This window comes from Ciconia boyciana, chromosome 11 (genome assembly GCF_034638445.1).
Source record: "Ciconia boyciana chromosome 11, ASM3463844v1, whole genome shotgun sequence".
NCBI classification, from domain to species: Eukaryota; Metazoa; Chordata; class Aves; order Ciconiiformes; family Ciconiidae; genus Ciconia; species Ciconia boyciana.
Window position 1 is genome coordinate 4,497,059 of NC_132944.1, and position 24,341 is coordinate 4,521,399.

General features: G+C 49.9%; 1 protein-coding gene across 3 annotated transcripts in view; it reads right to left on the reverse strand.

Moving 5' to 3' along the window:
• The window catches only part of DAG1 (dystroglycan 1), a 53,814-nt gene that overhangs the window by 9,344 nt on the left and 20,129 nt on the right, over positions 1 to 24,341 (reverse strand). For 2 of the 3 annotated variants that reach the window (XM_072875745.1, XM_072875747.1), the window contains exon 2: positions 6,624 to 7,033. In XM_072875745.1, coding sequence (XP_072731846.1) covers positions 6,624 to 6,905 — 282 coding nt within the window. In that variant the 5' untranslated portion in view covers positions 6,906 to 7,033. Of the gene's footprint in view, positions 1 to 6,623; positions 7,034 to 11,791; positions 11,939 to 24,341 lie in introns of those variants that run through there. The other variant, XM_072875748.1, reaches the window with a different exon arrangement.

A 24,341-nucleotide genomic window follows, 5' to 3' on the forward strand; every position in this document is an offset into this window, starting at 1 on the left:
AGCCTGCCCGACGAGCAGCGCTTTGTCTCGCCAACTTCTTTGCAATCAGTAAAATGGCTTCGCAACGGCGCAGGCTGAGCGGCTACGCCCAGCTCATGCCATCCTCGCATACTCCTACCATGACGGCTTCTTTTCCAGATGCGCCTCTGTGTTTGCTATAAGGGCACTATTCAGCGTCCCACTCTGCCTGGGCAAGGGAACACAACAGCTGTTTCACTGGGAGGTCACTACAAAACATTGAGTGTCCCAAGAAATCCTCCTTTCATCGCTTCATGCAAGCAGCTTGGAAGGATTTGTTTAGCCTTATTGTTGGAGCGGGAAGGCGCAGCCCGCCCGCGCCAGGGCTGGGGTCAGCACAGGCTGCCCACACCCCGCTTTCCCCCTTGTTCGGGGGGGCGAGCGCGGGGCAGGAAAAGCCTCAAACAGCTTAAAAAAAAAGTTCAGTCGGGCTCTTCTTTCAGCATGACTTTTTATAAGCGAAAGGCCAAAGGGAAGCAAAAATACCACACAGCAGGGATGCCAAGTGCTGGGGGTTTAGTGCTGCCGCCGCACAGCTAACCAGCCCTGGCAATTTATTCCTGCCATCAGCAGATTACTGGAAAGCTGGCATTCAAGAGCACAGCAAGGAAAGGCGAGCCGGATCCCGCAGTCTCAGGTTGGCTCCTTCGCAGGATTCTCCTTACCGTCGCATTCCTCAGTCTCCCCGGATGCTCAGGGCAACAACCCGTAAGAGCAGGACAAAACAAGGAACTTCCCAGCCCGCCTGAAAAGCTAGTTTATAATTAGATTGAGTCACTTTTTCCACTCCTCCAAATTCACAGCTTGTTACTAAGCGTGCACTGAAAATGCCAAATTCCCTGACTCGGTCTCGCTGCAGGAAAAAGATAAGCGGCCCCCTCGCCCCCCCCAGCAGAAATCTTATCAGCTCACCTTATTGCTAAGATTGCAGCATGGCAGCTAAGCAAAGCCCTGCCCAAGAAGTCCTTTGCCTGGACCTGTTCCAGGCACTGCCATTTATCCCAGCGTGCTCCCCTGTAAACAGCGGCTGTTGCTACACCTCCTGGTCAGCCAAAGTCCAGGAAAACTGGGGACCCTGGGAAGGAGATGAAGCTCACATGCTTCGACAGAGAGAACCTTTTAAGATACCCAAAACTTGATGACACCGCCCCTCAGGAGCGCTCTTTGCTTGTCTTCCTCCTTTTGAGAAATGCCATTTTAATAAAATTCACATTCAGTTAAAACTCTTTGAAATAAGGATCATTGCAAGAGAAAAAAAAAAAAAAAACAAACAAAAACCCCACCAGTATTTCATGTTTTTCTTCCCTGAAACTGAGTGTGTCCTGGCACTGCAGGCTGGTTGCTGACATCCAGGCCTTTGCTTCAGGGTCAGAGCAGGGCTGAGGCATGCAGCACAGCCCCGGCAGCCAGTACTCAACGTCAGGACTCCTGCAACCCAGTCTCCGCGGATCCTGTTTATAAAACAAGGTCCCTGAAGTCTGATAAGAGTAAAGCTGTTCAATAAAAGCCACTTCAACAGACGGCAAATAGAACAACCATTGGAAGATCAGGATCCTGCTTGGAAAGCAAGACTCCTTTCTGCCCAGATTAATATCCAACACTCCGATAACCCCACAAACCTGCTGCATTGCTGCACTGCGTAAATCAACTATGTGAGTTAATTCAGTTGTTCTAATCACTTTGCCACCAGCTATGTTTGCATACAGTGACAGCTTCTTGGGGCCCCCGCTACGTGTTTTATCTGTCTGCCCGACAAGTCCTGGTGAGACCGTGCACTTCAAAATGAAAAAAAAATCAGGAGCCAAGACACAGCCAAGAACGGGTACGACTTAGCTGTGCTCACCCGAGAACTTCTCCTTAGCATCGGCTAACGAACCTGAGCAGCAGATCTGCTGTGGGATCCATCCCATGCCTGACACTCCCAGGACGAAGGCAGGTCAGCAGCTTTACGTATCTTCAAGGAAGACGCCGCAAATCACCTGTTTGCACAGGGATGTGCCGTGGGAAGCAGTGCACACCAGGAGTTTCTCTCCTTCCAGCATGCTTCATAGACCCACCTTTAAACAAAAGCCATTAAATTGCATGCCTTTATATACTGTGGGCATATGCATTTAGGATATTGGACTGTGCAAGGGCTCAAATACCTTGTGGGTACGCTGGTATTGGAGGGAACTGGATTTATCCCTGCATCCCAAGGGAAAGGAGCAGGTATTGCCACAGCAATGCCAGTTAGTGACTGTACTTAATACTCTGATCCAAGTACAGTGCCTGGTGTTTCTGGAGCAGCATCTGCAGCCCAGACATCTCCTGTTCACTGCACCCAGCCTAGAGAAACGCCGTCACAGCCTCTAGTCAGAAAGCCCTTCTCACAGGCTTGGAGACGCCAGATGCTTTCTACAGCAGTTCCCACACCAAGTCAGATCAACAGCCTGCGTGGAGGATGGAGGTAATCACCACATAAACGCCCTCCTTTTTTTCTTTCGTGGGCCAAGGCCAGTGTCAGCTTTCCCAATTTGTGGCAGGGTATCATCGCTGGGGGGATGAGCGGAGAGCCATGCTTACTGCAACAGCCACCATCCCAAATGCTGACAGAGGTGCTATCGGCGTTAGTGCCACTGTCCTCACCTTGATGATTTGTGTCATCACCCAGGCAGCGACGCGAGGCTTAGGTTTTTGTACAAGAAAAGTGGGACAACATTGGAGACGGGACCAGCAGACCTCATAGAGACCAAGATCAGCACTGCAAAATCAACGATCCCACACCTTGCTTAATGTCTTCTTCTGGGACCTCAACAACTGGAAGCAGAAAAACCTACAGACCTGGATATTTCAGCTGATGGCAAAATGTCTAAGCCAAAGTGAGGCAGATATGGAAAAGCAAACAACTGTAGGATAAATCAAACAAGGTTATTTATAGAAGAGAAAAGGAAGTTTTGATGCCTTTATACGAGGCTCTGGTAAAGTTTAATCTAGAGTATTTTGTGTAGCTGTGGTCATGCAAACATAAGAAAAATAAACTTAAGCTGGAAGAGGTGCAGAAGACAGCTGCAAAGATGAGGAGAGGGAAAAGAAAGCTTATTTTATGAAAAAGACTAAAGAGGCTGGCTTGCTTAATCAAATAAAATCAAGACAGGGGAATATGCCTGTCACATAAATACATAAAGGAAGTAAATATTATGAAGGTAGAACCAATTTAAGCTAAAGGGCAGCACATATAAATATTTCTAGCCATCTCTAAATTTAGGCTAGAAACTGCATTTTTAATCAGAGCAGCCAGATTCTGGAGCAGCTTCAAATGGAAGTGGCAGGAACAGGAAATCCACCTGGTCTTTGGTCCGAGCGCGATCTGTTCTTCAACAACAGGACGCAGCTGAGAGGTAATGGGTCAGACTCCGCACAGCCTTCGGTGGAAATGGGGGAAGGAGATAGTCAGCCAACGACAACTGATCATGGGGAGGGTACCAGCACCAACGCCCCTGGTTATCCTGCTCCCAGCCAGCGTCTGCCAGGAGCTAGTGGGAACCTGCACACCTTCGCACTGCCATCTGCATGGCAAGGGGTTTGTACGATATGCGGTGATCGAATGTTTTAACCAAAGTCTTGTGAAAATGCCAAGGTTTTGGTGTCAAATGCAGCAGGAAGGGCTGCAAGGTGGCAAGCTGCTGTTAACCCTTTTGGGAAGGCGCAAAGAGTTTTCATTTCCAAGACACCTTCGGACACCAGGAGAGCAATCTTGCAGCGAGAAGCCTTGCTGTAGTGAGGAAGCTACAGGACAGCATCTGGACTGAACTCCCACCAAACTCAACAGCCGAAATACCTGCAAGCTGCAGCCACCCTTCAGAGGGCACGTTAATGCCTGACCAAGGCACCCGCTCAGCCAGACAAGGTACAGGCGAAGGGGGCTTCTACTTGCCAGCCATGAGTTACAATGGCCACAAAGCCTTGCTGGCAGCTGGCTCTGAGCAATACAGAAAAGAGACTCTGAAATTAAGACACAAAGTAGGTTCTTTTACTACTTTTATGCGTGTCCATCTTTGCATCTTGAGCGCGTTAGAATAAACTTGCTTTTGTACTTAACCATAAAATCTCACCTGTTCTCGAGCAGCTTGGGGGTGGGAAGGCAGGGAGACACTGGCGACTGCTCCCAGGAGCACATACCTGATTACGCACAGAGCCCACATATCTGTGCAGGAGTGCATGCCTGCGAGGCACTCCTCCGCCACGCTGCAGATGCCTGGCGTTGTTTCCATCCCACAACCAAGTTTGCAGAGAAAAGTATTTTGTCTACAGCCGGCTGGAATCTGCTAACAAGCAGGGAGAGGATCTGAGAAGCAGCTTCAAGGCGATCCCCACCACAATACAAACTGAGCCTAGAAGTAATCAGCGGGGATTATCTAGAAATGAAGCAATCGCACCTTCTTCAGGCTCCAGATGGGAAGCTCCTGGGAGCCTGGGGACATCAACTGTCAGCTTTTTTTAAAAAAAATGAAATTATAGCCAATTTCTTAGAAATCAAAGGGGACTGAGCATAGGCAACCACATCTCATTGTAAACTCCGACCCACTGCTTCACCTCAAAGGGCACAGCCCTTATTCTTTCTTATTAGGGTTTAAGTACACCAGGTAGCTAGATCCAGAAGTATTACGCTTGTACTGCTCTGGCTGAGAAATGCAAGGCAGCCTGAGAAAAAGCCCAGAGCAACTTGCCCTGAAACTTTCCAGTAAAACAAAAATGCACCCCAGCACCCAAAATTGCCTACGCAGTTCTCACTAGCCAGGAATCAAATCCCCGTAGCAAAGGTCAGCTGTGCTCAGCAGCCAACACGCAGTCTCTGCAAGGGAGAGACCTTCCAGATACACTGGCTAAGCGAGGCTGCTAACAGTGCCCTAGAGCCTGCTGCACTTGTAAAATCAATTTCAAGGTGAACAGATGCACCACACTCGGACGAGCGTGAAAATCGCTCCCAGCGTTTGCTGAACTACACACAACTAGTGACTGTTGGGTCCTGCTCCAGCCCAGTCCATTTGCGTTTCTTCGGGCATCTGTTGGTGTCAGCAAACACGCCTCAACACCGAAGTGGCAGAGGTATTGTTCGAAGCTATCAGGTGGGGTGGAAATAATCTATCAGAGGATTTTCCTGTACCTACTGGAGCTATCACAGACGACTTTTGTGCCAGGAAAAGGAAACTGAGGAAGCTGAGGTGTTATACAAACACCGAAAAATATTCTTGCCATCAACGCAGCCATTAGACAACACCAGAACAAGCCATTCCAATGCAAATTCCCAAACCAAAGTTATCATTTCTGTAACACAAGATCTTGAGCTCACTGCACCCTTCAGGACTCCTGCAGCCCAGTGCTGTAAGTGCCCCGCGCTCAGAAAACAGGCAGTGGTTAAAGCAGGGCAGGCACCACCGCCTCCCATCCGAGCCGGTCTCCTCGGCTGCAGAGGCAATTAAATGTCACAGCCTTTGCTTTGAAACCAGCTTGTCCCCTTCTCCGACTCCTCTAGCCAGGGGCTCACCCACCACCTTCCTCCTCCCCATCTGACCGTCTGTTGATAACAGATGCATTATTCAGATTTTCTGCCTACCACTGGCACGTCACGGTCCCGGCACCCTCGCTGGAGCCACTGAGATCACGTATTTGGATTGAGATAACTGCGTGACAGTACGCAGAGCTAAAACAAATCTGCCTTCAAGGAGAAGCTGAGATGTCAGACTTTCTCCCGACTTGCTCTCCATCTCCCTCTGATCTTCTGAGACACAACAGAAGGCTGTCTTTTTATAATGTTTTCTAAAAATGGATTTTTAAAACTATTTTTCAATTTTGCTCTTTGAAAAAGATTCCCGAGATTGGAAGGTAATTCTGTTTTTTAAGAACAGAATTTTCTGAACTCCACATGATCCAAGCAAGCAAATGCTGAGAAGACAACTTCTCAGCACCCTCCCAGGAAAGGGCTAAAGATGAGCAAGTGCGTGTTCAGCAGTGTGCCTACCCTCCTCTGGGCTATTCTGACACTTTCTTGCCCTTAGGACCAATTCCAAAACTCAGATTTCAGGTGTCTGCAGTGCCAGCAGCATGAGGGCAAGTGGGATAAAGAGAAAGGCTCCCATCTTTCCCAAGAGGACTTAGGGACGAGGCCAGGAGAGACTGTGTCAAAGGCAGCCCAGAGCTGTGCTGGCACAACAAGGTCTATTTGTCTAGCAATGTTTTGTTACCACAGTGAAGCAAACTCCCCGAGCGTCAGAGCAGCAGCCCCAGGGAATCCATGGCTCCCCAGATCCCGAGGCAACATCTCCTTATGAATGTGCCCATCGTTCCAGGAGCCTGAGCCGTTCCAGTATCTCAGTTTAAATGCAGCCAACAAACCCGATCAGTCATCCCTGAGGAGAGAAGTCTCCTCTCCGTTACAGAAGAAAGGAACTTTGCAATGAGGTGAGGACTTTTTTTTTTTTTTTTTTTAAAATCCTTCTCCCATAGTCCTACAAAACCTTAAGGCTGCTTCACAGCACCCTTGTGACTCAGCCCCATTAGTGGGGTGACTAGCTCGACTCCTGCAAGAATATAACCAAAAATGAGCCTCAGGGAATGGCATTTCTCACCTGGACAATTTCTCCATTGGAAGCAATTAAATCCGTGGGGATGGAGACTCTGAAGAAGCGTCCCACCACGGCAGAGCTGTCCGGTATGCCCACCACGGCTGGCACAGTCTCCCGGAGGTCCGAGAGCACAGAGTGCATGGAGGCCTCCAGCTGGTTTTCCCAGTCCCGAACCACTTCTGCCGGCTCGCTGGGCCAGTGGCAGTGAGCAGAGGCCGCCAGCAGCAGCACGGGGAGCCAAGTCCTCCCCAGGAAAGGGGGCTGCAGTAGGCATCCAACAGTCATTCTTCCCGGCAGCCTCGGCAATGGTGCTCCAGCCGGAAAGGGGACCACAAGGAATCTCCAGGCACCGCAGCGCAGGCAGGGGATCCACCAGTCCTTCACAGCAGCCTCATCCTAGGAGTCCTGGGAACCTGGTTAAACAAAGGAAACCCAATCAGCACATTAATTACGATATCCAAGCCAGCCAGCTAACACGCACAGACCTCCTCGCAACAGACAGAGGGCTATCTGCCACACTACCCTCTTCGTTTCAGCTTTTTGATTTAACTGCAAGAGTCACCACCACCATTAAAGAGAGCAAGAGCTTCTCAGCTCCTCTTCTGACGTACAGCATCTCTAGAAAAACAAGAGCCTCCTGCTTTTCCATGCACACAACCATGTTTCTGCTGCTCTGGAGCCACAGCACCCTGAGATAGCCACAGGCAGGGAGACAGAGCACCGAAACCAAGACAGAGCACAAGGGTAATAGGTGACCTTTCAAGGCAAGCTGAAGTCAGGCTGGGGCATCGGTGGATTTAAATGCCAGTTACGCAGTATGAAGGTGCCAAGAAACGTTCGGTACTCCAGAGCTGCCGTCTTGATGCACAACAGATGCTTCTGCTCCTCTGACCCATGAGCCTGGCTTTCAAGCCAGATTTCTTCTCAGTTCCAGCTTTTGGTATTAGTGTGTTTAGACTTGATTTGGGGGCCAGCAATATGCCCCCCAAAGTCAGACCGAAGCTATGCACACACAGTGTTCCACACTGCTACCCGCCATCCAGCTCCCTCCTGCTTGCACAGCTCGCCCGTCCCCATGCTCAGCCAAGAAGCATCTCCAGCTCTCCCTCACTTTGTTGTTTTCTTCTTTCACTTGCTTCCTCCCCATCCCCACCCTCCCTCTGGTCCCCTGGTTCACAGCTCTGCTTTCTCTCCTCTGTTCCTTTCATACATTATTTCCTTCGCTTCCCCAGCTGCTTCTCCCTCCAGACTGTGTTCAGCCATGGCACACAGGAGTCAACGGACCTGCACCCCCCCCCCCTTCCTCTTCACAGCCTGTTTGCAGGAGAGCAAGTGGGTTCATGAAAGAGGACAGAGCCCTTTGAAGCCCAGGGGAAGCCGTACTGCCTACTCTAGCATCTCGGTTTGCAGCTAGCACAGCCCTCTAACTAATTGGCAGTAACAAGCAGGGCAGTGGGTTATGCAGGACTGGAAGACAGACACACGGACCAAGCGGGTGTTGCTCAGCCTCCCAGAAGCACACAGGACTGGGCGTCCTCAGGCCAGGCACTTGCATGTCTTGAACCAACTCCTTTTTTCCAGGCTGAGAAGCAGCTCCAAATTCCCAGAGCAAACCCAGCCCAACTTCTAACCACTGGCTCCCAGTCCTCTGAGCACAGCTCTGATTTATTTTAGCCTGTTCCAGCTGCATTGTGTGATGCACATCAGGCCATCCCAAGAGACCCCAGAGCCAGACCGGGTGGGAAGGGAAATCCCCCTACGTCTTGCCGTTGCAGAGCTCCCAGGGCAGCACGACAGCAGGACCAGCCGACCCGCTGTGCTGCGGCCAGGCAAGCACGTATTGCCCACCACGGGCTTGCAGAAGCAGGCAGAGGGCCTGTCCATGCAGGCAACCAAGCCCGAGGTTACCACAGCAGGCTCTAAGAATAATAGGAGAGATGATTTGGTTGCTTACCCTAAAACCTGCACTCTAGAGAAGCTGAGAGGCAGCGTGCAAGGACTAGCACATCCTCACCCGTGATGGGCCTTTTCACAACAAACCACTCATGCAGAGGGGCCTCCATCTCCCATCCCAAGGTAACGGGTCCAGCGAGCACAGTCACAGCTAGCAGAGGGCTGTGGGTAGCAGAAATCGTGAGCTGAATGCAATAACCTCTGGCTACAGCATCCACGAGGCAGATATCTCTTCGGACCGCTGTCAGTTGCAGAAAGCCTGTCTCAAGTGAAAGGCAAAAGAAACAGCAAAGGCAGAATAATATTGCTGAAAACCACAAGACAGATGGGAGGATGGCTGGTGTAAGACGCCAGCGCCAGAAGAAAGCCCATTGCCCCACTGCTATTGTCCTTCCAACTGCCTGAACCGACTGGGACAGGAATACACCAGATGAAACAACAGGGAAGCCAGGTCTGGGGTCTTCCCAAAGGCAACTGAGCACATGGTGGTCTTCACCTGGAGTGAGATGCCTGAGCTGCTTCTCCAGAGGTTATCATCACAACAGATGAAGTGGCTGGGCAGGTAAGGCCAAGTCACACTTCCTACAGGGCGCATCTCTCCTACCAGCTCCCTGCGTGGTCAGAGGATGAGTATGACACGCACCAATTGATTGTGGATGAACCCAGAGTCACCTCAGCGAGTAGACATCTACCACAGCATATGTCCGGTGGAGAATATCCAACAGGTTGTGAATGAGCTACAGAGACGGAGCAGCCTTCTGCAAGAGGTCCTGAGGCGGCCACTGATCATCACAGCAGGAAACTGGGGGACTCTCATCCCTGCACAGTGCCTTAAATAATCAGAAAGAGGAACCACCACCTTCAGCCTCCGTGGAGTCCGGGGTACGGACACTGCAGTGATGACACCTTGTCCATGAGCTACTTCTCCTGAAGCCTGCTCGTTGGAAAGTCCTCCTGCGCGAGGGACTAGAAAGCAACCCACACAGCAAGTACAGGCAGGATCAGAGACTCACCAGGAGAGAAATGCGGCAGCAGCAGCACCCAGCAGCCCTGTGGCTGCTGCAGGGCCAAGATGCTATCAGCATGGAAACATGGCTGCCTCTCACAGCTGCGCTGAGCCTCCACATCTGAGCAGAGGAGAAACGCCCCAGACAGACAGACACCCAGCGTACAACCGCACAGAGCTGTAAAGACGCCTGGAGAGGTTCGGCACCACGTCTTCAGGCCAACCCCGCCCCTGGCCTGTCACGGCTGCAGTGGAGCTCGTGCACAAGCGTGGTACAGCTCTGTGTTGCTCAGCCAAATGACATGATCTGGCCTTGGGCATTTTTGTTGATGGAGAGGAGTATTTGGGCAGAAAGGAGCTGGTTCTTGATATCTGTGGCGAGCAGGAGAGGAAGATGAAGTCATCACCCATTTCAGAAACAATTATTGGAACAGGCAACAAACACTGCCCGTCTGATACATGCCCCTCAGCCAAGCAACTCACGCGCTGTCCGTGAAGATGTTGTGTGACACTCGCAGGTCGCACAAATTCAGAATTTCATTTTTGGGGAACTACAGAAGAATAGCGTTTGCACATGGAAGCGGAGCACACAGGAGGTATAGGAGGAATTCAGTAGCTGATAAGAAAAGAGAAAAACACAGAAGAGCTGAGAACAAACTTGCACTGCCAAAAAAAAGTCTCTTAACACAGCTCCATCTCACCAAACAATTGACAGAAGCTGAAACAGTGCCAGCCTCTCACACTGTGTGCTAAGGAGGAAAGGCAGGGTGGTACAGCTCTACAGATAGCTGGAACAAGGCATTGCCCCGCAGCACTGAGGTCCACCTGGACTATCACTTCAAGGCAGAATGGTTTTTGTGATAGGAGGTCCACTGCCTGAATGCCAGTAGTCCTGCTCAGCAAGCCCAGCAGCCGCCAGCACTGCAGGTCTCCATGCAGCTGCAGAACAGAGCGAACGTTACCTGCAGCGAGGCTGGAACAAGCACTGGGGACGTGCGTGGTGCCTCTGCCAAGTTCAAAAGCCCAAACCATTTCACATGGTACTACCACGGGCAAAACACAGACTGACTTGTTTGAGACCTCATCCCAGTAGTATGAGGAAAAAGTCAGTGTTCTGGATCATCGTCCACGACCAGCAAGCGGCACAGACCTGGAGCTCTCCAGGAGCAAAAATCTCAACACTTCACACAAGCTCAAAACAGGGCCAAAACCCAAACGCAGATGTCATTCTGCAGTGGCTGTCTGCTGATCTCTGGGAAGCATCAGGCCGTAGGGCCAACTGACTTAGACAGCACTTTCAAGTTACAAGGGAAGGCTGGACCACCCCAGCTTCTCCACATGGCACAGCACTCCTCCTTCCAGCAGGTTCTGTACTGCCCAGTTCCGCAGAACACACACAAAGGTTCAGGTTAGTCCTGAATTTCAGGATGTTTCGTTCCATCTGATCTTCTGAAAGAACCGACTTTCTCTTTATCCTCCTGCTTCTGAGGGCTCTTTTGGTCTCAACTTTGAGCTTCCAGAGCATTGGATGAAACATCAAAGTCAGTATCAACATCTGCTTCAGTCCTAGCGCTCGGTGCACGTGCCAGTGTTGATGCCTGATCTCCTGTGCCAAATCCCCATCTCAGACACACGGAACTGGGCCCGCTTGGTGAAGTTATGTTGATATGATGCTGCACTTGATATGATGCTGACTTGTCAAGACAGTGCTGGAGCTTGCTCCTTCTCCATGCAGCTACAAGGCCCACTGACATGTTAAGGACATGCTCCACCTTCATTATTCAGGAACGCAGAATAGCGCAGACAGAAGATGGGAGGAAGGACTGAAAGGAAGGAGTAAGAGTAGGACAAAGTAGCTACTCCCAGCCACGCATCTTCCCAGAGACCTCTCCTTCTGCCCACCGCAGAATCAGAAGCATGGGGTCAGGGGAAGAGTCCTGGCAGCAGGAGCATGGCTGCCCTAGAAGTCATTCTTCCTCTGTGGCCAATTACACCACCACTTCAGCAAGAACCAGTGAAAGTGAAGTCTCCATCCAGCTGCATCTAATCCAATTGCTCAAGCACACAATCACATCACTAGGCTGCGGTAATTAATCACTGCCAGCATATTAACACCACTGAGCCTAGCATGCAGAAAGCTCAGGTAACCGCCGTGCAATTCTCTACTCCAGATAAGAAGGTATTTAGGAGAGTTAGGAGGAATCCCACTTACCTGATTGCTTATTTACCAATATCCTCATTAAAGAAACAAGAGGTCTTTCTCTAAGGCAGCAAACTCAGACTCAGCTAAAGAGGGCCAGTGCAACTTTCCAGAACAGAGCTATTGTCTCTGCAAAGATCTCTTGTGCGTGTTTCCACAGGAGGATCTCTGGGCAAGTCCCGTCAGCTACTGCGCGTCTGCGTGTCAAGGCAGCAAGCAGGAGGAATGATGAAATCCAGCGTCACCGGCCAGGCACACAAAGATGGCACTCTGCCGTACATGCTCCCCGGTCCAAAACTCGACAGCAGGCACCGACGGTGCCAGCCCGGCGGCGCGGTCCAGGCAGCGGTGGCTGGTGCTCCGTGCACATCTGCGCTGCACTAAAGGAGTCTGGGGAGGGGGGCAGGAGGGAGAAACAGCTGGGAGGCAGCACGTCCAGGCAGAGCAGCCCATCACCAAGTTTATGAACTAATAGATACGGTCTCCTCAAGACTAAGAGCATGCCAGTCTGCAAGCCTGACATTATATGCACAAAGAACACTGGAGCGTGAAATTTAGGAAACAGTAAGAGTTTCTGCACTTGCCCAGCTCCAGGCGTTCCCTGAAACAAAGGCAGCAGCCCCTCCAACAGCCTACGTTATAAGCTACAGGAACATGCTGCAAATGACTCGGGGGGGTTATTTCCAACCTCAATGGCTTCAGCCACGTACGTTTGCAGAAGATGACCCAGGCTCCAGACGCTGCTGCGCGAGGGATGAGTTATGGAAAGGGACATACAGGAGGGCAACTGCACAGAGACGCATTTGTCACGCACAGACTAACCGGCACGCAGCTGCTGCAAGGGAACAGGCAAGGCGGAGGAAGGAAGATTCACCACTAGCCATAGCTCCCTGCTCAGCTGTGCTCGGAGCAACAGCATCTGTCCCACACAGTGCTAACCAGGCATCTGCAGGGATGGTGGCTTTACACCGAGACTGGATGTCTCTCTAAAAGACAAGTTTATTGACAAGTTTTTGGCCTAATGCTGCAATCACAGCTGCCTGCCTATAGCCACGCGTACATCAAAACCAAAGTAGCAGGCAGCTCGGCATCAGAGATGGGACTGCAAGAGAAAGCTGCCTCAGTGGAGAGCCCCAGATCAGCGCTCCTGAAGCCCCGGGAGCCCCTTCCACCCTCTGCCCGCTACAGCCAGTTGACAAGCTTGCCATCATTAGCTGGTCACCCCAGACACCATCAGCCCAGGAGGTACAAAAACCAAGCTATACTCGATTCTTTGCCCTAAAATGGCATTTCAACATGCTCTTCCGCAGCTATGCCCACCCTGTATTGTCACCAAGTTAAACGCCCAACCGAACTGACATCTAGCTCAAAGGACATAGACACAAAAAAGATGCTTTTTTCAGTCTCATCTCTTCTTGTATTTCTGCATTGCTCGTCCCCAGCACATCTGGTGTCAGTAACAGGAAACCCTGACACTGAAAAACTATCTAGGGGGAAAAAAACCAAAACCAAACCCAAAACAGCAGTGCTAAAAATGTGCGCCGGACAGGGAGACAAGCAGCACCCTCCTGCTGATGGGGAACACAGCCGCGAACTGTCACTGACTTGTTGCTTCAAGTCGCACATGCCGCAGGCAGCTTTGTGAAGCTTGTACAGGAAGTGGTCACAGCAATCGACACCTTGCAGCGGTTTTTATTCTGCTAGAGTAAGCACTAAGATATTTAACTTTCCTGTAGCTAAGAGGAAGCGTTCTACTACGTTCCATTACCTTTTGTTTGAAAACTACAGTTTTGTGCCACCAAGAAGGGATGAAGCCCTCTCACAGCCCTCTCATTTGCATCTCATGTCTCCCCTTGGCCAACAAAACCTGCTCGCAGCTCTCCCCCAGCCTGGGACCGGAGACGCCGACTGATGCCTCTGCTCCGACTGACAGACAGCGGAGTGCTGAGCGAGCAGCTCGGGGAAGCTGGAGCGCCCAAGACACCGCACAGGTTTTGCGTTCATTAGGACATGTGATTGCCGGCACTTCCTGCAGAGGCAGCTCTGAGATAGAGAGAAAAGATGCAAAAAGCAGAATTTCCCTTTTTCCCCCTGTATTGCATCTGCCTGTCCAGAAGCTGGGCCACTCTACTGCTCTTCCCAGCTGGGGACTCTGCTCCCGGGAAGACTTCTTGCCCTGGAAAAGGTAAGCACTGAGGATACGCTCCCGGTAGCCGTGCCTCCAGCAAGAGCTGTGGAGGGGAGGAAGCAGCCCGGCAGCCCCCCGGAACCCCCCGCCAGGGGCACTCCTGCAGAGGTGTGTGCAAGGGGCACTGCAGAGCAGCAGCAGAAGCACAGAGGACACCAGAGCCCTTCTGCCAGCTGGACACGGAGCGTGTTTTTCTTTCCCTGCAGAGTACATTTCCCCTGCAAGGTGCAGCGGTAAGACTACTGGAGGCAAGCACCTTCCCCAGCCTCCTGCAGCCCTGGGGAGGCAGGAGGGGATAAGTATGGTACCCACAAGCGCCTCTTGACTACGCACTTGCACGCTGACCTGACACATTTGCTGGAAGACCATATGGATGTCCCCACACTTGTCAATCCTGCTCGAGTGGCCCCTTGCAGCCCGTGTGTGCTGCTTGTCCTACGCCTGAGCCGTGCCTCAAATGGTCGCTGCGCCTGACCCGCAGCCGTGACCGGCAGCCGCAGATTTTGGCTGGGCGAGACTTTTGACTCTTTGATGAAAGTTTCTGCAACCACAATCAATCCCTTCCTCCCACTTTGTTATTCCCAGACAGCCAACTCAGATCATATCTTCAAGTGCATTCAGTTGAAAGGAAACTCAGATATTATCTTCCCAAGTATTTAGAAGGCCTCAGAGATAATTTTTTCCCCTGTAATTACAACCATCGCAGTCAGGTAGAAATGCCATTTTCCTGCCTGCTGGTAGCAAGCAAATTAGGATATAAATACCCATCAAGAAGCAGAGGACTCCAAATAATCACTGAGGACAGCTTCATCAGTGCCACCCCACACGTTAAACACTGCTTGCACCCTCCGACCGAGCCCTGTCGAGGGAGGGCTTGCAGAGAAGGGCAACGGGGATCATCAACAGTAGAAAATGGATCCTGCCTGGAGGAAGCTGGAGGAGAACAAAGCGGGATGCACTGCAGCATAAAGGCGATGGGGACCAAGAGCCCACGCTCTCCTATAATAAAGGGACCAGAAGCCAAACTAACCTGAACCAGGCTCAGACCCAAACAAAATTAGTTTCTCCCCCAGGACTCAAGGAGGTTGTGAGCATGAATGTTAAAACTTCATGAAGGTTAAAAAAAAAAAGGGTGGGATGGGACGGGACAATTCAAACGCCAAGGCAGCGTTTCTGGCTCAAGCAGCACTTCGTGACAGATAGCAGGATCCCGGGACGGCATTCAGGGAAACGATGACTCGCATTCCTCTCCAGGCATCTTCTCCCGGCTGTTATTGGAAAGGGCATATAGGCTAAATATACAGCCGTAGCAGGGCAGAGCAAGGGTCTGTCCGCCTAAGGGCATGCAGTTTAACCTGGCTTTGGCTTCACTTGGGTTTCCAGTGCGTAGCCAGCCAGAGCAAGCCCCTCCAAACTCTACTTGTAACTCCTGGTTCTGTCTGGAAACAAAGTGAGAGAGTGTAAAAATCCTGATATTTAATTCTATGTTTAAGGGAACACAAGCTAAAGCTAGTACTAAAATCCACAGGAAATTAAACTACAAAAGGTTAAAACAAAAAACCAACCAAACAAAAAAAAAGATGGGGCTAAGAGCTCCTTCCATACAATTGCTATAAAAATGCATATTTGGAAGACAAACACGACAGGCATGTATATATATACATGCATACGAATGCTTTATCAGTTTCCAATATTTAGTAAAAACCAGAACTCAAGGCACCAAGATAAAATAGGTATTTTTGACTCTAGATTTCTCTTTTGTCAGGAAAGCTTCATACCTTGCTGAATTTGCTTGAAGTTAATACTGAAGTGAAGACAGTGGTGTTACAGAAAAACATTTTAGCAGAAGCCATCCTGCAGGAGAGCCTGTGACAGAGGAAACCCGGGCTGGCAGAAGCACCTGGGTAGGCAGCTGACAGATGAGACCAAAGCACCGCTCTGAAAAATTAGAGCAATTTTAATTTGGACCACAAAAGAGTTCTCACTGGTTCGCGTACACAAGGCAGCAGACCAGTCCCCACGACACCGCACTCGGATTTGAGGGGCACTAATTGCTAGAAACATCGGAAGCAGAAGATGTAGGACACTCAAGATAAATTCCCCGGCCCTCCCCGGGCTCACTGTGCCATAGCAGCTTGTGTTCACTGAAGTCTGATTCTGGACTCTCTAGAAACGATTTACATGGGGGTCCAACTGGTTTATATGTGAATTTGCAGGGACAAAGCTGAGTTTTATATAGTTTTAAAACTAATGTGGATTTCTGTACCAAAATACAAGTCCTCAAGTATACCAAGGTCAGCCCAGGCTGCCTCTGCCTTCCCCGAGTGTACCAAGAGCCCAGACTGTCTCAGCCACTCCCATCTGTGAAAGGCACAAATGATGATTTCTAAAAAAGCAAAATAAACTTTGTCTAACAAGGTATCTAGAGGACCCCTCAAGCAGCTCTAGCCAGAAAGTACAGCTGAGGCGCCCGATGGCAAGAAGAGAAAGCACAAACCAGCAGGAAGCAAGATACAAGATGTAACTTTTTAAATGCAAGGACTACGAGGCATCAGAGCCCGATCTTGTATTCCTCAGCGGGCAGGTTGTTCCCCAGCTAGCACCAAAGGACATGTGCAAGAGCAGCCGGCGTGACAGTCACCGCTGTGTATCCTGTCCCCTGGTATCACTCACCATCCACCAGCTGTTTCAAGTTAATTCACACCAGTTAACGACTTTTGATAGTAGTCACCCAGCTGGAAAGCAGGGTTCTGTCGAAGGTGCTGCTTCAGAAACAGGTTTAAACCAAGGCACTATCACTGCCAGGTGACCACAGTCTTTTCTCCACTCCATGCTCCAAAGGGACAAAATAATCCACAAGCCTCCAGCAACACCTGAAATCTCAGCTGAAGCCCGGAAAAATACTTCCTCCCTAAGCTGCCCTATTGTACTATGCAGGAGATGTTCTCTTCAGATGTAGTCAGGAGCACTGAAACCAATGAGGCTAAAAAGATTTGCATCTCTTGCTTGATTTCTTAATTGAACTAAAGGCTGAACAAAACCCCCTATGAGGCTTCAGAGAATCCACATAGAAGAGAAACGACGAATATCCTAATCAGAGAGGAAGCTTCCACTGGACATTTTGTCTTAGGTACTAAAGAGTCCACACAAAAAGAGAAAGACCCTGAGGGATAAACTCCCATGTCTAGCAAGGCAGGAAATCTTGCCGAAGTTTCTGCCACAGTTCGGCTTTCGGAGCACATCACACAATGCACGAGTCCCACAGAGGAGAGAGGTGAGCTTTGGTGCGTCCTTTTAGCCAAAACTCTCCCACCTACCTTGCTGCCTATTTTTAAAAATAAAAAAGGTATAAAGCTCTTTCTGTCAAATTAGCAAGCAGAAGCAATTGGAGGGGTGAAGACGGACTGATGGGCAGGGCAGTCCTGCAAAGCCCCTTCTTAGGAAACCTGATCATACTTCCAAATCCTGTTCTGAAGGAAACCCTTCCAAGGATCCAGCTCTGGTAGTACACCAGAGCCTGGCCAGAGGGCTTGCAGCAGGACCCTCGCCTACGTTTTGGCCACACAATGGCAGAGCAGAGTACTTTTTTCATCACCGGAACAGCCCTGTGCACCAAGAACAGCACTGGGGCTTCCTTAGGACATGGCAGCACTGCAGGCGCCAGGCAAACATTAGCTGTGCTAATGGTACTGAAGCAGGCAGCGAAGCGCTGGAGCACCCCAGAGCAGGCAGCTTGGGCAGGTGTTCCTCCAGAGTGAGGAACAAACAGCACAAGGGTTGCAGGAACCACATTCAAATCTGAAAAAAAGAGAATCTTGATGAGGTTTCATATTCAAGAGTCGCCTCAAAATGCTGTTTGGCTGGACTGCTTTATGGAACGGCAGCCACATTCCAAGGGTTTATAATCACCTTCTGGGTATTCCACAAAATTCCTCAGATAACGAAATATTTCAAGAAGGTCCTTGAAAGTGTTTAAGCACCATAATTTCCTATAGGCTGATGTTACAGCACCAGGGCTTCAGCACTAAGCACAGGACTGGAAGGCAAGGCTTAGGATCTCTCCCCTACCTGCCAGGGACAAGATCTGCTGCCACCAAAGAGATGTAAAGCACAAACAGCTGATATTAAGCAGACACACAAAAAGGCGAGCAACACCAACAAAAAAACATTTTCAGCACTTCAGTTACATATGCAGCATCATTTATATTCTTTGTGGCAGCGTAACTAAGGGCAGGCACATTCTGTTTAGAAACATCCCGCCGTTCCATCAGCTTCACCACCCCACCCTACAACTCCAAGCCAAGGCATTAAGATTCAACTTTATGGAGCTGCTCAGCCCTGATTTATTACTCAGCTAGCAAGACTGCCATAGCTCTTCATTTAAATATATTTACCACCCAGTGATTTATGCAGAGCAGCCAGGGCATCAGCCATGGACCTGCAACTTTCAATGTTTCTCATGAAAACTATTCTAAACGCCTCTTGGCAGAATGAGATGTAAATGTTCCAACTTTAACCATCAAGCATAAAATGGGAAAGCTGCAAAATGAAGCAGCATTGCTCCCATGCCACAGAGGCAGAGAAAGCTTCTGGAGCAGGAATTAACTCCCTGAAGATCAGCAGCTTCCAGTTAGGCAGCACATTTCCTTAAACCTGCAGAAATTCAGGAGCCACCAAAAACCATCAAACTGATAACCTCCTCCTGCAGGTGCACATTTTTATAGGTGCCTTCTCCTCTTGCTAGAGACCAGGGAGCAAAGGGCTGGACTGCTTCAGTAAAACTGTCTGCTCTTCGCAATAACCTCTGGCCCAAGCTGGCCAGCCTTTCGTTCACGTAGTAAGTCTGAAAGCAACAGATCACCGACAGCACAAGCTTACCGAGGCAGAAGGACAATGCGAGGCTTCACAGGTCCATCTGCTTCCCAGCTGCTCTGGTGCAAGAAGACTGATTTAAATGAAAAAGCAAAGATGAGCACCTTAAAAGACAAGACACTAATAGAGCCTGTATCACATTCCTGCAGCATTAATTTCACCGCATTATCTTTCAGCTAAATTATCTTGTTTACCTGCACTACATAATTAAAAAATAACCCTCATCTGGTTTTGACCATGGCCTTCATGGCTTCAGCCAGGAGTGGGGAAGGCTGGAGCTGCTCATCACAGGTCCACCAACACAGAGATAGCTGCAGCTTTTCTTGCCACCCTGCTCTAGTACTGACAAAACAAGAGACAAGCTGAATTATTTCAATGCAAGACCATTCAGACAACTACATTCAGGACCTGGCCAAAAAGGGCTTACCCTTTAGAGAATCAACCCTGACACGCACAAAGCCAGCACGATCTACTAAATACATTGCAGGGTAACGTGGCCTTCTCTGCAAGCAGCGCAGCACTGCACCTGCATGTCAAAGAAGTTTCAAGGGTTGCTCCAAGCAACCCCCCTGCAGCAATTCCAACACAAGCACATCCTGCCAGTGCTCAAATTCCACAAACAAGAAAGTCCAAGGGACTGAAAAAAATTGCTTTCCAGAAAGCATGGTTTTAAATCCATTTCTGACAAGTTTCAGCTTAAATTAAAGTCTTCATATGGCAGCAAAGACACTTAACATGAGTTCCTGTAGACTCCTGACTTTTCCTGCTGGCAGGGAGAAGCCAGTGGGTAACTGAAAAAAATAGGATCGAATTGATCTGCTCAGCCACTAGACACGTTATTTAAAACTGGGACCTGGGTAGAGGCAGAGTACGTGCAGGAAAAAGGGGAGGCAGAGAGACAGCAAGGACAAGACAAGGAAAACTGATGTTTTTCTTCCATAAGCAGCCACAGAGCCCACATAGTGTAACACATTTGCAACAGTTAACTAGCTAGCACAGCATCTGGTATGAGTCCTCAAAAAATGGTCCTGAGGTTTTGCTACAGCAGAAAAATCCAGTAATTCCTCTCTTCCTCACAGGAAATCTATCTTGTACGGGTCAGAGAGGCTAGAAACAAGAAATCCATGTTTTTGAGGGGGAAAAAAAAACCCAAGTTACAGTGTATTTCGAATAGCGTGAGCACAGGCGGCATACCTCTATTTTGACTTGCCACTGCAGTTTTTACACAGAAGACAAAAGACTGCGGCCTGCCTTCCCAGCACACCGACACGGTGTCCCACAGCCTCCTAGGTGACAGCAGCGTGGACTCACAGCTGCACAACGACATGGAAGATGGCACCAGCTGTGTCCTGACTCAAGCGGGAAGATTAAAACGTGAAGTTGTAAAGAGAAAAAAAACCTGGAATAAGATGGGACAGATCCTGTACTGACTTCTTTCCCAGTGCAAAGTTTCATGGTGAAGCATGGGATGACTACCTACTCCCTCTGCAAGAATCCCAAGAATGGGGACAAAGGCATCACAGCTCCAGCGTATGCCACAGGAAAACAGAGTTGGATGCCATTCTGATGCAACAAGGAAAATCAAACCAGCACTCAGCTGGGTTTTGCACCAGTTCAAGCCTCTCTGCGCCAAGCACCATCTCTTCTTGCTTCCCACGTACACTTTGGACACCCAAAAAACACTCTCCCCTTCATGCCTGCATTTCTTAGTCAAGTTAGGCATACTCAGAATTTGTAATCCTTTGCTTAGAGCAGTGCCTCTACGCCCATATTTTCATTACTTCAAGCTCTACTCCCATAGAGCCGTCTCCTCTGCCTTGAGGCACCCAGAGCAGGGCCCAGCCCTAGGCAGTCTGTGCTGACCCCAGGAATGAAACAAGGACCACCCCACTTCCCAGCCCAACAACCACGCACAACAGCCCTAAGCGTTCCTGAGAGCATGTAACAGCAGGCAAATACATTTGTTCTTAATCACTCCAAGCATCATCTTCTGAATCCACCCCCAAGTCACTCTTGCTTTGATTTCTGCTCAGCACTCGCCTGATCCTCATTACTAATGCGATGCCCAAATCCCAGTAATTGGTTTAAGAGGGCATCCCGTTACTAGCACCCACTGGACTCTCCTCAGTGCTCACACAGTCACATTCCTATGGCTGTTCTTATATCTCAGTAAATCTGAAACACTTCCCAGAAAAACCTCATGGCTCATTGCTATCGAACAGCATAGGAGAACATAAACAGTTTAGCGAGAGCATAAGGGCTGTATGAAGAGAGATGCTCAAGCACCACAGGAAAAAACACAGTCTTCGAGTTGCAGAGAGGCCGTTAAGCTCCGAAGGTGTGTTCAGCTTGCCTTCCTTTTACAGCACTGCTGCAGATGCGGGGAAACAATTAAACTGCTTATCACAGTATGGCCCATTCAGCCTCCAGAGCAGGAGAGCAATTCCAATCCCCAGGTGGCAAGCGTAGCAATTAGGTACCCAATTACGTGCACCAAAGCTTCGCTTTGCTTACATTATTTTACTTCAATGGTTATATAGTATTTCCTTGGCTTACTGTCATTAAAAGGTGGTAGGTTCAGGGACCACCAGTAGGTCTCAGCTGAGATCAGGTCGGTCCTGCAGGACCCAGTTGCACATTGTCTGGCATCTGGAGGCTGCAGAACGGTCCAAATGTCGGCAGGTGACTTACAAGTCATTCAGCAGAGCCAGTGACAAAGCCTGGTCACAACCACTGTTTCCTCACCTGGAGGGGCTAGGCTTAAAGTTTAAAAATAAAAGAACAGTTACACTGCAGCCAGGATCAGCCTCCAGCTCCACAACAGCCCACCTCTGAAGAGCAACTCTGGATTGGCGCTTGAGCCTCTTCTGGGCTTAATAACAGGTTGTAGGGGAAAAATGTGGTTTTAGCAGCTCAGTCCATCCCTTATAAAGCAGAGATGCCATGCCAAAAAAAACTCTGCTTACTAGTTACAGCCACCAAGCACTCACTTAGCAGGTCTCCGATCAGGGACCACAGCGTTCTGCTGCACCGCAGCATCCCCACCGTCACTGGCTGTGCGCTGGACAGGAGGATGCTCTCCCCTGCATCACGAAGGTGTTTCACATAAAGCAGTTAGCCATTTTAAAAGCAGTAGATAGTCAGGACTCACTCACCAGCCTCCCCAAGGGAAGCATTTTCTTCCAGCTCAGATGAGGTCTCTACTGCAGCTTTGCTGCGTCTTCAGCCTTTGCTGGACAGGCTGAACTCCTCAGGCAGAGTTTTGTACCTGGCGCTTCCTAGAGTCATGTGTGACAACAGCTACAACAGCTGGTCAGCAGCTGTAGCGAGAAGCACGATATAACGATCAAGAATGATGCCGTTTTGGGACTTCTCATATATAATCATAAGTTCAGTGTTGTTCTCCAAAGGCCTCCGCTACCTTATTGCAGCAAAGTCCAGAGCTAGCAAAACCAGGTTACAGAACTGAAGCACCTTCCATAAAAAACAGGAAAAAAGCTTTCAAAGACAACAGCGGTGCCTCCCACCGCAGGACAGCAGCAGAAGACAGACTGCCTCTCCTTTATTCCTCAAGACCTTATGCCAGCCAGGAACTTTGCTCATTCGTGTAGGCTAAGCCTAACCCCTCCCCTCTCCCAGCAGCATATGATGTTGCTCTAGGTAATGCAAACAATACTTAAACCTCAAGGTTGCAAATAGTGAGTTAAAGTCAGAATACCTGAGAATTAAGGTTGTCCATGAGCTGGTCACAGCGAGCACCACAAGTCACTCCTGTTCTCCACCCCTATTCCAGCTTTTTGTTCTCTCTGCCTGTGAGACAGGCCAGCCCTTCACCCATCCATGGCTGTCAGCCCAGCAGAGCCAGGATCCTGCTCCCAGAGCTGGGCATGGCCAGTGGCACCATCTCCCTCCCACCCCAGCAATGATTCGGCCCCGGCCCGCAGGAGGCCCTGTATGGACAGGATCTTTGAAAACCTTAACTCAGCAGATCAAGTCTACAAAGCACTGGTGAACTGGGAGCCTTTCAGACGCCTGTAACCTGATAAGATACATAAGATACGGGGCATTTTTGCTGGGAGAGGAGATGGCACATCCTTTGCAACCAGACCGGCAGCTGCCAACCTTCCAGCCACTGTGCCAGACCAAGTACCTCTCAATGCAAGCAGTTAGGTTCTGTTTGTTTTTTTAAATACTGGCAACTTAAAGCTTTTTTTTATCCTTTAACTCTTGGAAATGGCTGAACTGTTTTTGCTGAAAACCTGAAACAAAGCCTGAGGCAGGGACACAGCATGGGAAATTCCTGTGCGAGCAATTAGGTTCAAGAGTTAAATGCAGCTCCACCGTCAGCCTCTGCAGCAGGCAGTGGGACCGCTGGCACCGAGACACTCGCTGCTCCTCCACACAGGCCTGCGGACAGAAAACTGCCCCAGCAGCTAAAGCAGGCTACCCCACACCCAGAGTCGGAGACTGCATCCACTCCAAATGGGAATTAATCCGGGGAAGTCCTGCAATAGGGAGCTCCGGCCAAATCACTGCGATTGGGAGGCAACTTCTTGGGAATGTGCTAAGGGGCTTACAGCATCTGGACGTGCGTGCTGTGCTCCCTGGTTACTGCCGCTACGCCCTGCTCCATCCCAGCCTCCGCCTGATGATTCCCCTTGAGGGCAGCTCCATGGGAACATTACTCACCAGCTGACCCACGTCCAGGCGTGAGCCGGGCCGGGCTGCGGAGCTGCACGCAGGGCAGAGGGAGCAGAGCGGCAGGCCGCAGTCAGGATGCTGCCCTCCAGCTGAGGCCGCAGGCAAGGTGCTACGCAGAACGCAGTCAGGTAGCAATGGAAGTGACACAGTGATGAGCGTCACTGCTTAAATTGCTGCCTTTGCTCCAGAATCCAAGCTACCTCAAAACCTGAAGGAAGCACCTCCCAAATACAAGCCCTGTTTAGGCAAGGTGGTGCTGTCTGAGCAGAGTTTGAAAATAACATTTTGCTGCTGTAAAAAGTTATGTTCCTGAGGTCTTTATTCTGTGCCGTAGTACTGCCTGCTCCCTTATTTGCACTGCCTTTCTTCCTTGAGAAAGCTATTTCTTTCTTGCACTGCTCTTTCACAAAAAGAAGAAACAATCTGAAGAAAAACTGATAAGAGGACTCTGGGCAGATGTGCCTTCATTTTTTTTAAAGATATCAACAATCTACATCAGCAGTGTCCCTATGAAGGCAAATCACTGAGACTGGAGAGGGGTGCCCTGAAGCACTGCAGAAAACAGCACTATCCAGACAGGGTGAAGCAGCCTAGCAAAACACCCGGCAAGTTATTTAAGGAGAGGCCTAATCACATCACCTACAAGTCCACGGCTTCTTCTGGGTTTTGCAAGGACCTGCGCACAGAACTGGAATGGATCCGAAGCACTCAAATCACATTCACAGAATGAAGGCTTAGAGGCTTGGAAAAACATCCATAATGTCATTTGTGACAGCAGGTTTGCTCTGCTTGTAACATACA